Source organism: Centruroides vittatus, unplaced genomic scaffold, assembly GCF_030686945.1.
Source record: "Centruroides vittatus isolate TY-2023 unplaced genomic scaffold, ASM3068694v2 contig_1381, whole genome shotgun sequence".
Lineage (NCBI taxonomy): Eukaryota > Metazoa > Arthropoda > Arachnida > Scorpiones > Buthidae > Centruroides > Centruroides vittatus.
In genome coordinates, this window is record NW_027120867.1 from 514166 (window position 1) to 527086 (window position 12921).

Sequence of the window (12921 nt, forward strand, 5' to 3'; positions counted from 1 at the left end):
ATGAAAAATGATAATGACCTCTGTTTTTCGGATTTAATATTTTCTCTCTCTGCATGCCATATCAGAAATCCTGACGTTGGTGAGCACCTGGCGCAGATTAATAAGTGGCCAAGGTGTATCCTGGGGGAAGTTACAACCAGAGTGGTTCCCTGTTGCTTTCTCTGGTGCATGATGTTACGCGAGGGAAAATGCCTTCCGAGAAGTCTTTTAAGGGAAACTGGCCCCTATTCAGGTGTTACAAATGTGGAGAAAACCCGGAAAACTCCGCGTGGCCAGCCCGTCCGAGCACGGCAAAATGGGCTGGCCCCGCGACCAAACTCCCGGTGTTTGGCGACAGAACCGCTCACCCACCAGTGGCCGAGCGACTAATATTTTATTGACTGACAAATTATGGGTTCCACGAAAAATATAAATTTTAGATCCTTTATTAAAATATCACATACCATCTTAGTGTACAGTACAGAACATTTATTTATTGTTGGTTTAATCTCTAGTTTACTTTCATGTTAATGTATTTATTTTTAATTGTATTTTATTTCAATTGCTTAGGTATGATATAACATCCTTACTTCACATATTAGAAACATGTTATTTGAATTTTAAAATAAGTTATTGTTCCTTTTCTCATATTCCATTTTGGAATGTTCTGACATTTCGAAGTTACTCGTGTTTTTAGACTTGAAGATCTCCGTCAGACTTTTCTCATATTAAATGCTTACTGGAAATAGATACAACCACAGAGGAACCTTAAATTATTTTTTGCGCTGTACTCTCACACTAGAACAGTTTTTACAGACGGACCACAGATGCTCTAGTAATGACATTTTTAGTGGAAATTATTGACCTTCTAAAGGTCCCTTTAGTTTCTGGAACAAGTCCAAATCATAAGGAGACATACCGAGTCTAAGGGCATAAGCTCAAGGATCTCTGAATCATTTTTTCAGCATTATTGTTACCACACCAGCAACATGGCAATGGACATTACTGCAAGAACAGCTAATTTTTTACATGAGAAAATGCAGATTATAAGTGATAATCAAGAAATTTCATGCACAAAGTTGATTCTCATTAACAGATACCATTCTAACTACAATAGACATTTGGAAGTGGGTGCGACACAAGGTCAGAGACAATGTGGAGGGCTTACAGAAACTTTGGTAGATACAACCCACTTTATATATTTTCATTCATTAGTGATAAATAATTCTGAATGGCCCTTGTATTTAATAGAAATTTTGGATTTGCATTGTTTAAATAGTTCCTGTATCCAAAATTGCATTTCTAGTTATTAAATTTCTAAATGTTTTATTTGTATCAGGTAATGAGTTATTAATCCTATGGATAACATCCTGATTTGTTAACTGTTTGAATACAGAGAAAGGAGTAAATTAATAGACTTAAGCATTCGTGATTTCCATTGTTATCACTTTGTAATTTAATTATTCAAAGAAAGAAAGCTGTAAGATCAGTTACTGCAGCAAAAGGGGGTCACGACTGTGTAAGAATTATTTAATTTTTTTCTTTTGTAAATTACAAAATTAGAGAGAGAGATGTTTAGTTACGAATTTGTGCTCTGGAAATAAGTTAGATTAACACAATCATCTTAGTTATTTATGTAAACTTTCCATATTTATTGACATAAATTATAGTTGAAAATTTCACAAATTAAAAGCATATTTAAAATTTTTATATTTAATTTTCTAAATAAAGTATCTAGTGCGGTTGCATCATATGAAATTTAAATTTGACGATCTTCAAACCAAAATTTCAAAAGCACATCAGAAACAGCATTTGCATTATTCAAACATGCAATTATTTTGAGCATAGAAAATAAGGGATTAAATTTAATCACAACTTATAAAAAATATATATATATATATTTTTGGAAATATGAAAATAATATATACCAACAAAGTCATTTTCCAAGTTGGACGATTCATACTGTAGCTTATTTAAGTTACAAATAACTACATCAATTCTTAGGTGTTGTATTGATAATATAAAAACATGTAAAGCATATTACTTCAAATGATTACAATTAATTTGTAAAATATATATTTAACTAATTAATCACTGATCACTGATAAAAAAAAATGCAACCATGATGCAACGACACTAATCATTTATTTCAAACGACTTCTTTTTAAATATTGTTATTACATAGATACTGCTCTGCAGGAACACCAACAATATTAATGCTTTCTTCGAGTAACATGATATAAAGATGATTTTTTTTTTAAATATTCTATTTTATTTGCACAATAATTATCGTCTCCAAATAGTTTTAACTATATATATCTTTTTAATGAATTCCTAAATGGGAAAAAAACATACAAAACTATATTTTAGGATACGAGAACCTCTTCGACTTTTTAACTTACGAGACTTGCGATTCGAAATTAAAGGAGAGATCCCGTATTTTCAGACTGGATGCAAGAGAATTATTGTTATTATTATTATTAATTATTATTATTAATATACATGGCATAAATATCTGACGTCTGAAAAGTGCAAATTATAATGTAACATACAGTAAATTTAAACATGAAAATCCTAACGTGTTTATAATTTTTCTACCTTTAAAGATTTAACAATAAATATGGGATAATTTTAAATAATTTAATTTGATAAATAATTTTATATATTTCATACAAGTGTAGAAATATTTACACATGTTAAAATACTAAGAAGAAAAAAAAAATGCTGCACCAACAAAATGAGATTCGTCACCTTATAAATAAGATTAATTAAATAACTCAAACGACGTTCAATTCTCAACAATTTTCCAGTTGCAAAATTTAAATTCTATATATGTATATTTCAAATTATTTTGGAAACAAATATAAAAATTAATGCAGGGTGCTGGTCACATTTGATAATAAACGTATGTACTAACATGACTAGAATGATTGTATATAAATAGTGGAATAAATATTCAGCTGGAATGTGTAATTTATGATTAAAACATCCAAAGATTTTTTTTCTTTTAACAGCTACTAAAATTTGTAAATTCCCGCAATTAACTTCAATTTTTTTGTTTTGTTTTTTTTTGTTATTAAATTTGAGAAATTTAAATTATAACGAAAAATAATTGTTTGTTTTTTGTTACTGATTGTATGCACCTGAACTTATTACTGGTTCAGTCATGTATGAGGGCTGCTGTGAGGTATTCAACACCGTACTTTCTGTTGCATTGTCGGCAGGTGCGACGGGGATGGCAGAATTCGTACCCTCGGACGATGCGGGCTGAGTCGCCACCACTTCGAACTCTTCGTCGCTGTATTCCTCCTGGAAATATATATGCAAACTGTTTCAATTAAATGTATAAATTACTATAATAATAATAATTTTTATAGATATGAAACCATATATATATATATATATATAGTAGGACGTGCAAAAATTTACAGATCACCTAGAATAGCAGCAGAATTCTGTCATATTTATAAAAAAAATAATTGTGGTTACATTTCTTAAATGAATTTATATTCATTTATAGTCAAATCAAATCTAAGTTGAAATTTTGACTATAGAAATGTTTTTATCAATACAAATTACTCCTCTGAGAATCACCAACTTATTTTTGTGATGAAAGACAACAATGCAACACATGGGTGATTTGACAAGAGTGGTCTCCTGAGAGGGACATCTACGGGGAAACTGGCATGTGAACAAGTGTTAGACACATGAAAAAAGCCAGAAAACCCCACTTAGCCAGCCTGTTAGTAAGGCATGAACCAACAACCAACTACTGATGTTACCTACTCAAGTAGGTGGGCATGAACACTGACTGGAATTTGATAATTTGGAATAATACAAAGGGAAATAAAGTTACTTCATAATTTTCTGTATAAAATATTCATGTTTTGAATTTTAAATGTTATTATTCGCACTAAAGCCAAAAAATATGTACTTTTAAACAGAGATAGCAAGTTTGAAGCAACAATTAACACTGTTCAAAATGTCCGAATTTACTTTGATGCCGTTATTAAAAATAGAACACAAATTCAGCAAAAGTATGTCCAGTAAATTTGTATTTTTGGGAAAGAGAGAGACAAAACACACAACAGATTCTAACTAAAGTTATAACTAATTTGCAATTTTAAAAGCAGAAGTTATTTGTCTTGTTATGCTCAATATTTTCAGTTATAATTCTTTTCAAACTGTATTAAAAAAATAGAATTAAAACTACATCCTTTAACTCAGCATTGGTGCAGTGAAGTCTAACAACTCCAGACAGGGCCACCGCAAGGACACATGCCACCTTTAGGCGAATTCTACTTTGCTGTCCCCAATCAAAAGTAATGTTTTAAAAAAAAATCTTTATGCATTTTTTAAAACAAATGTTTTATTTCAATATAACATCATAAACATAAAGGAATCTAAATCTATGTATAGTTATGAAATACTGAAAACAATGACAAATACATTTTTTAACAAATTATAAATAATAATAAGGGTATATATAAATTACTATAGCAAAAGTTTGTATATATTACAGAGGAGTATTTTGAAGACAAGAACATAACTATAGTTTGTCAATATATTCCTTCAAAGTTGGGAAATATGGTTTAAGATTTTTCCCTTATAGACAGTGGACATTTTACACTCTGAATTTAGCAATCTATTATGTATCACAATTCAATGGATCTTACCAAAATATACCTCAATGTAGTATGCTGTGTTGTGAAACCAATAAAAAGACACTGCACAAATGTGACAGCAGATTATTTGTTTACTTCTGTAGCCCTTGCACTATACTTATTTCGAGAATACAAGAACTGTTGTGTAGGAACAATCATGAAAAAATAGGAGAAATCCTTCTTAGGATCATAAACGTGTAAGCATCAAATTATAAGCACATTGAAAATTCGTTGTCCTAAGAAAAGTAATGTTATTCTGCTACTGTCAATACAACAAGCAATTGTGATATTTACTAGGAGAGGCAACTGTATTTGTTGTTATGGAGAACTAATTGCTTAATTATAAGAACTGAGGGACTTGATGGAAAAATGTTTTATTAATATGAAGCATAAAAGTTTCTTGCATGGATCGGTGATGCACAAATCCAAATTTGTTAATAACTCCTTTTTTGTAGTTTTGCAGGCTTTGCTGTTTTTCCACTAAGTGCACTCAATTGTCAAAAGTATGACCAGTTGATTATATTTCCAACAATTACTATTGCTATGTATGTGAACTGTAAGGTTTACATGGGTAAGAGGATGAAGACATTCTACTATATATCAAGAAACAGCATATTTTATTTTTGCACATGTACACGTACATTAGTTTTGGTTTTACAGTTGGATAATTTTACATATCTGCAGATCGAGAGAGGGAGGATTACCAACTCTGCAAATTTCAACATGCAATTAAAATTTTTCCTGTTTGGTTGACAAAGACACGGACAAAGCTCACTCCTGGACATCTGTCCATCAGTTTTGTTTGACTTTTAACCAATTGAATACTTGGGATAGCAATCTGAAATGCCCATTTGTCAAACAGCGTAATTAAATTTTCATTAATTACCGTATATTCTGGCGTATAAGACGACTTTTTAACCCAGGAAATTCTTCTCAAAAGTCGTGCATCGTCTTATAGGGTGAGTATATCCCAAACTCTATTTAAACTGTAAAAGTCGGGGGTCGTCTTATACGCCGGAATATACGGTACTTAAAATTCTGGGAAGACGTTCTTCATCTTAATAGATTAAAAATTCAAATATCTAAACCTTTACTTAAACAGCAATAAGGTTTTTTAATTTCACATTTTTTCTTCTCTTACAATTGTCTTAGAAAATAAAGTTTGTGAATTTATAGAGGACTACAAATTCTATATTCTGTGGAATATTCTCATTTATAAAAATTTATAATTGAGATGGAATCTTAAACTGAGAATCCCAAAGTCAGATAGAAATACAAGTTCAGTCTAGAATTTTATACAATAACCAAAATCATCATCATCATCATGGATTATATTGAAAATACAGTAGGGTTGATGTAGATAAATTATACTCGTCATATTCTGTCGCAATGATGCTTATGAAAATTTTCTCTAGAGTGCTAGAAATTGCAAGCATTACCTCTGACACAACTTAGACAATAAAACTGATAGCAGTATAAAAATCTTGTTTTAGAGAACAGTTTGGTTTGACTTTTGTAAATGACCAATTGAAGGAGAAAAATACAATATGCAAAGACTTGTGACAACTAAAAAGGAATTTCAACATCTATAGAAGGTAATGAAGTTGAACACAACATTCCAAATTGTTTGAACTTGTTGATGCTGGATTGTGGCAATTGCACTTGTAAAAATTCAAATATAATGTGACATGTGAAAAATGTCAAATTTGTAAGAGCTGCAGGGTGATTATAAGCAAGATTTAATTATAACCACCCAAAAGATGAAATTACAAACCTATATATATATATATATAGGTTTTAGGTTTGTAATATCATCAAGGCATGTGTTTCACAAGGTTTGGAAAACTTTGAAAATTTTACAAACGGGTTCAGCTGAACCTGTGCAAACCCTTATATATATATATATATATATAGTGGTGATATTCAGCGGGTTCGCAGAGGTCGGCCCAATCTGTATTTAAAATTTTCAAAGTTTTCCGAACCTAACGATAAAATAACTGATTTAAAAAAGTTTTGTTGTTTACCTGCTTTTCCTATGACTTTTTCTGATTAAAAAAAAAAGCCAATTTTTATGTTTATAAAATATTTTGAATGAAAAATATTAAAATAGTGTGTTCAAAATGGTTTATTTTGTGTATTTTTTTTATTATTTATGAAATATAAACACAGTTTTGGCGTAAACAACGTTAAATTTTAACTGACTTAATTTTGCAAACGCCTCTTTTTCATTTATATGGGTATCTTAAAGTCAGTTTTTGTGCTAATGTTGCTAATTAGTGCAGTCTTTAGGGCAGGGCTTACCGGGCCTGGGCCGCGAGGCCGTAGGGGTCCCCGAATCCGAAAGTAATAAAGTTAGAAACAAAAAGTATGTTACTTGGAATAAACAAACTATTAAAAATAAAATATCTGTTACTTTATTTCTTCAATAAGTAGTTTAAAGTGATGATAAAACTAAGCAAGCGTTTATCAAAAAAAGGTCAATGGGGCTGAACACATACGAAAGTGTTTAAATCTGTAGCGTACTATTGTTTCCGAACCAAAATTGTTACAGAAAAAATTTTCTGATAGCAAACCCTTTGTTAGATGTTTCAAATATCACCGCTGACCACTGTATATATATATGATAGTTTGTGTTAAGAATTTTTACATTTATTTAGAAAAATATAGATATGAACATAGCAACTTGATTCTTCAATTCAATTTAGTGGGGTTGTTGAAGATCCCACTGCACCAAATATGAACTTTACACTAACCTACTAATGACAGATTGAATAGTTTGCATTGGGTTGTTTAGAATTTTTTTTTTTTTTTTTGTGGAGAAGAAACAATTTTCTCATAATATACGTTTTATTGAATTACATATTGACCATTTCGGTCAAATACCTGTTGCCATCTTCCTGGTAGTAACATGATTCCACAATCGTAACAATTTTGATCTTTGCTTACAAAAAACCGATCCAAGTAATTCTTGACGTCCTCATTTGAAGTAAATGTTTTACTGTTTAAAAAATTTTGTAAAGACCGGAACGAGTAATAATCCGAGGATGCCAGATCTGGCGAATATGGTGGGTGAGGTAGCACATCCCATCCGAGCTGTAACAGTTACTGACGAGTTATCAAACTTGTGAGAGATCTGGCATTATAATGGAGATGGAAATATGAATTTGTTTGACCACGCCTTTTCTGTTTGATGGTATCACTCAATTTGTCCATTTGATGGCAATACACTTTTGAATCAATTGTAGAATTGTCTGGTACTCAAAAAAAATAATAATAATTTCCTTAAGATCCCACCAAAGACAGCATCTGTTTCTTTAAGAACTTGTGGAAACCATAAATTGAGCTTTGAAATGAAATCAAGTCATTTCAAGTGATCATAAAAGGTTCAATTTGAAAAATTTTAATCTCTGCTCTGCGTTGTTATTCGGCAGTTTGCTTCAATCAATACCTTTATTTTGTCTTTGTCAACTTCAACTGGCCTTCCACAACGTAGTGCATCTTCAATATCAAAATTGCCAAAATGAAATTTTGCGAACCAGTTTTGGCACTGTCGTTCTGTCAACACATTATCTCCATACATGTCACACAACTTTTTTCTTGCTTGAACAGCATTTTTATTTTTTTGGTAATAAAAAAGCAAAATATACTGAAAATGCTGCTTTCAATTGCACAGAATCAAACAAAATATTTTACAAATAAGCCTTGAAATGTCAGCTGTCAAAATATATGATGACAATATGGTTTAAAATGAAATTGGCAGGTAAAAATACAACTAATTCCTCTGGTGGTAAAAAAACAAAATTACTTTCCAAACAACCCAATATTATAACAACTTACTGAGCATAAATAGCGAGGTTGAGGCCGAGTTTTAAACGCGAAAACGTGTACGTCAGACATTCGGCGCATCTTCCTATAAGCTTTGACAATGGCATTTGGAACGTCGGTGGAATCATGCTCGACGTTCCAAACGCCATTGTCAAACTTCTAGGCTTACAGGAAGACGACGTCGAACGTCCGACGTACACGTTTTCGGGTTTAAAACTTTGGCCTCAACCTCGCTAATAATAAAAATATTTCAACTTCCGATATTTAATAACGAAATCTGAAAGTATCGTTAACACGAATGATATAAAATATATTGAATAGCTAGACAAAAATGATTTGATATATATTACACCATAAAATATATCATTTTTAATAAGTAAAAAAATATGCATCAAATGAATATTACAGTCAAGGTGCAAGTATCAATAAAATATAGTTAATATTTCTATTATGGACATTTCTGACAGGTATTAAATTGATTTTATTTTACCTTTTTGAATTAAAAATTAAAGTTTATAGTTATTTGTTTAATTGAAATTGTCATTTTACTCTCTCTACATCAACTTATATACACTTTATATACAGGGTGTCTCATAAATTTAAAAATTCATAAAACTATTTACAAAGTTCAAAGAATTGGTATATTTAAAATGCGATTTGCGTAAAAGTTATTCTCACGAAGGGGGATTTTTTTGGGTAGAGAAAAAGAAAATAGTTCAAATTTTTGTCGATAGAGGATGCCAAATGCAAGAAAAATCGCTGGAATTGTGTAAATCTGAGTCTTATAAAATGCAGGGTGTATGATTAACAGCTCATTTCTGAATTTTCCTGTCACTGGCGCTGACATACGGTTTTCATTATGATGTTGATGTTGGTGGATAACGCACTATTGGTGAAGTTGTTTTATCTCGGCCACAAATCGCCAGCTGAAACTTCACAAAGGTTTAGGACACAGAAGAGAATGAAGAAAGGGTCAGGTCCAATCGCTCCTGCCAGACTGGTTTCCATTTGTGAAGCCACGTCAAAGGTATGGACCTCTGATAAACATGGTGCACCACTGCGTGGGCAATTACACAAACTTTCCGTTTCTCCAAAACGTTGTATCACTCCAATCACTCCTGCCGGAAACCAATCCGGCAGGAGTGATTGGACCTAAACCTTTCTTCATTCTCTTCTGTGTCCTAAACCTTAGGAAAGTTTCAGCCGGCAATTCGTGACCGAGATAAAACAACTTCACCAATAGCGCATTATCCACCAATGTCGACATCATAATGAAAACCATCAGCACCTGTGACAGGAAAATTCAAAAATGAGCTGTTAATCGTACACCCTGCATTTTATAAGACTCAGATTTGTACAATTCCAGTGATTTTTCTTGCATTTGGTGTCCTCTATCGACAAAAATTTGAACTGTTTTCTTTTTCTCTATCCAAAAAAATTCCCCTTCGTGAGAATAACTTTTACGCAAACCACATTTTAAATATACCAATTCTTTCAACTCTTATGAATTTTTAAACTATTTACAAATTTATAGGACACCCTGTATATATAAAGTTTTTTTACAAACTTCAATAAATAAATGTTTAAATTTAAATATAGTTTTGTGCCTGAGAAAAGTTAGACTGCTTGGATGGCATAATTATGTACTTACTGAAGTTCAAATCTCATTTCAAGTTTTATTATTTCTAAATGAAACATTAAAAAAAAAAGCTAGCAAGGGCTCTTGCACAACTCTCTTGGTACTCAACAGGTGGTTAAGAAGACAAGGAAAAAAGTACATAATTTTTAAATATACTATGACATAAAAGGGTGTAATTTTGTTAAATTATGACAAATTTCTCTATTTTTTCAAAACAGAACATTTAAGTTTAAATAATTAGATATATCATCATATGTTATGAGATTTTATTAAAAAATAACTTTTATATTATTAATTATCATAAAAAGGGAAAAATCAAAACTGAAGAAGTTACTAAATAATTTCAAAGAGGAAGGAATTACAACCAGTAATAGTATTTTGATCTGTGAACTGTGTGATGTTACCATTTTGAATGAAAAGTATCTCTCTTCAGGAGGTTAAGAGCACATTATATACGCAAAAAATATTTCTAACAAAGAAAGAAAGGCGTTTTATTTTGGCATCATTGCAATGTAAGCAAGATGAACAAATTTCCATGTGAACTGGCTATGGCTTTAGTACGGTTAGAAATTGCTCTTAACAAGATAAATCGTCCAGCATTCAAAAACTTTTCTAGAAAGTGTACCAAGCACTCAAATCCCTGATCGAAACATGCTAAAGAAAACCTATATACAGCCTAAAAATATTAAACTACTTCCAAAAAATAGAGAAAATAAAGGAAACAAACCAATTCTTTTATTTTGGATGAAACAAAGGATGCTCTAAAAAGGTACATGCTGAACACTCTTGTCAGTCTGTTAACAGAAGTCTGGATTGTACTGGTTCCTTGTTAAGAGTTTGCAAATTAGCAAAGAAATTCCACAATTATTATGGTATTCAACAATGCATATGCCATTCTGTATAAAAAAGTTACTTTTACCAACAGACCAGACACCATACATGCTAAGTGCATGCTCAAATATAAAGTTGATGTATCTAAATCTGAGACATGTCACTTGTCTTGTCCATTGTGTTAACAAGGTATGTAAAGCAATTAGGGCAGAATTTCCTTGAGCCAACGGTTTCATTTCAGAAATGAAAAAGACTTTCTGGATGAAAAGTCTTCAGTGGCTGCAATGAAACAAGTCATGTTAAAGAAACTACACTATTCATTCATACAACTTCCTATGCAATTCAGTTTCTAAGCTTGAGGAAAGAGTTCTGTCTGCCGAGAAGCAGCGGGAGATTTTTAAACATACCAAAAACCATTTGAATGGATTTGCTTTTAAATAACTAGAATACTCCCTGAACAAAAGTCTAGATATTCAAAATATAATTCCTGAGTCTCTTCAATCTGGCGTTTTTAGTGAAAATCAAATATGTTAGCTGCTCTCACATCTGTTGATGCTGAGAGATTTTTTTGCAGTGTGAAGATTTACTTTCCTTGCATTGTCTGTGGCTGACCATGAAGAATGTAGAATGATTGTGTTTGCAAACTATGAAACTGATGGATCTGAAAGTGGCTGATTTGAATTTTCTAACATTTTCTCAAGTTTTATATGTTCTATGTATAGTTTTATGCACAATAAAAAAAAAGTTGTGTGTGTTTTTAGGAGCATTTTTTAAGCACTTTTTCATGAAAATCCATTATATTTTAAGTCCTTTTTTAAAGAAAATTTGCACCTCAATTTCCCAAGTATAGGTATATTGTTCATTGATTCTTAATTTTAAATTATCTAAAATTAACTTATAGAAATCCTTTGCAGAAAGGCTAGCAGTCTCTTGCATGACTTTCTTGCAACAGAAAAAGGCAAAAACCCCATTTTTTGGGATGGGTGAATTTAAAAAAAAATTATAAATGCCAATAATATATTTGTTTTTAATAAGCTAAAAACTTGTTCAAATAAAATTTTCATTAAATCTGGCCCCCCTTGAGATATGACCCCTAAACTCTCTCTCTCTCTCCCCCCCTTGACTTATAATATCCAAAATGTAACTGCATATATAAAAGTATTCCTGCCAAATTTCAAAATTTTTGGCCATTGGATTCTAAAATATAAAGCAAAATACAGGCCAACACACACAAACACCATTTTCTTTTGTTTTTTCCCCTGATGTTTTGGAATCAGGGAACCAGGGTCCAACTAGGAAACAAAATTTAGTCCTTGCATGGTATTAAAAACTGGTCTTCTAAAAGAAAAGGCTGTGCAATTAAAGTAAAAATAATATTAAGTAATCGGGTTAATTTAATTATTAATATCGTCTGTTAATATTAAGCGTAAAATATTTACATAATACACTTCTAATGGTTTATAAAATTTTGCATTTCTTATCCTGAAGAGCACCAACTTCTCACTGTTTTAAGGTACTGTACCTTGCAGAGCAAGATTGGGACCAGATGGCCAGTCTGACCCTGCAAGGTATCTTAAAACACTGAGAAATGCAAAAAAAACCTTGACCTTTACAATGTGAAGCTTCGGAAATGGGTCTAGAATTTGTGCAAAAAGGGGAAAAGAAATTTTTTTCTCGTTGTTTTGGAATAAAAGCCAATAATAATAATTATTATTATAATAAATTTATGTTAAAAAAACCATCAACAAGAAAAAAGGGGAAAATGAAAAATGAATGTTTTATGTCCATAAAAGGGCATGTCTGTAGAGATTTCCAAGAAAGTCGGACTTCTCAGGTTAAAACAATAGATGAATTTGAGTACTTAGATCGAACATCTTCGGTAGGAATCGAATTGTCAGTCGATGTTGACTCATCCGACGACCGGGATTCCGATCTCGTTACAATGCGTAACGAGGGGGGGGACCAATTAGAGAGCGGAGGCAA

General features: G+C 31.5%; 1 protein-coding gene across 2 annotated transcripts in view; it reads right to left on the reverse strand.

The window, feature by feature from the left end:
* Positions 1 to 1607: 1607 nt before the first annotated feature.
* Positions 1608 to 12921, reverse strand: part of LOC136990932 (dnaJ homolog subfamily C member 5-like) — a 41643-nt gene continuing 30329 nt past the window's right edge. For both annotated transcript variants that reach the window (XM_067289406.1, XM_067289407.1), the window contains one exon: positions 1608 to 3288. In XM_067289406.1, coding sequence (XP_067145507.1) covers positions 3106 to 3288 — 183 coding nt within the window. In that variant the 3' untranslated portion in view covers positions 1608 to 3105. The remainder of the gene's footprint in view (positions 3289 to 12921) is intronic.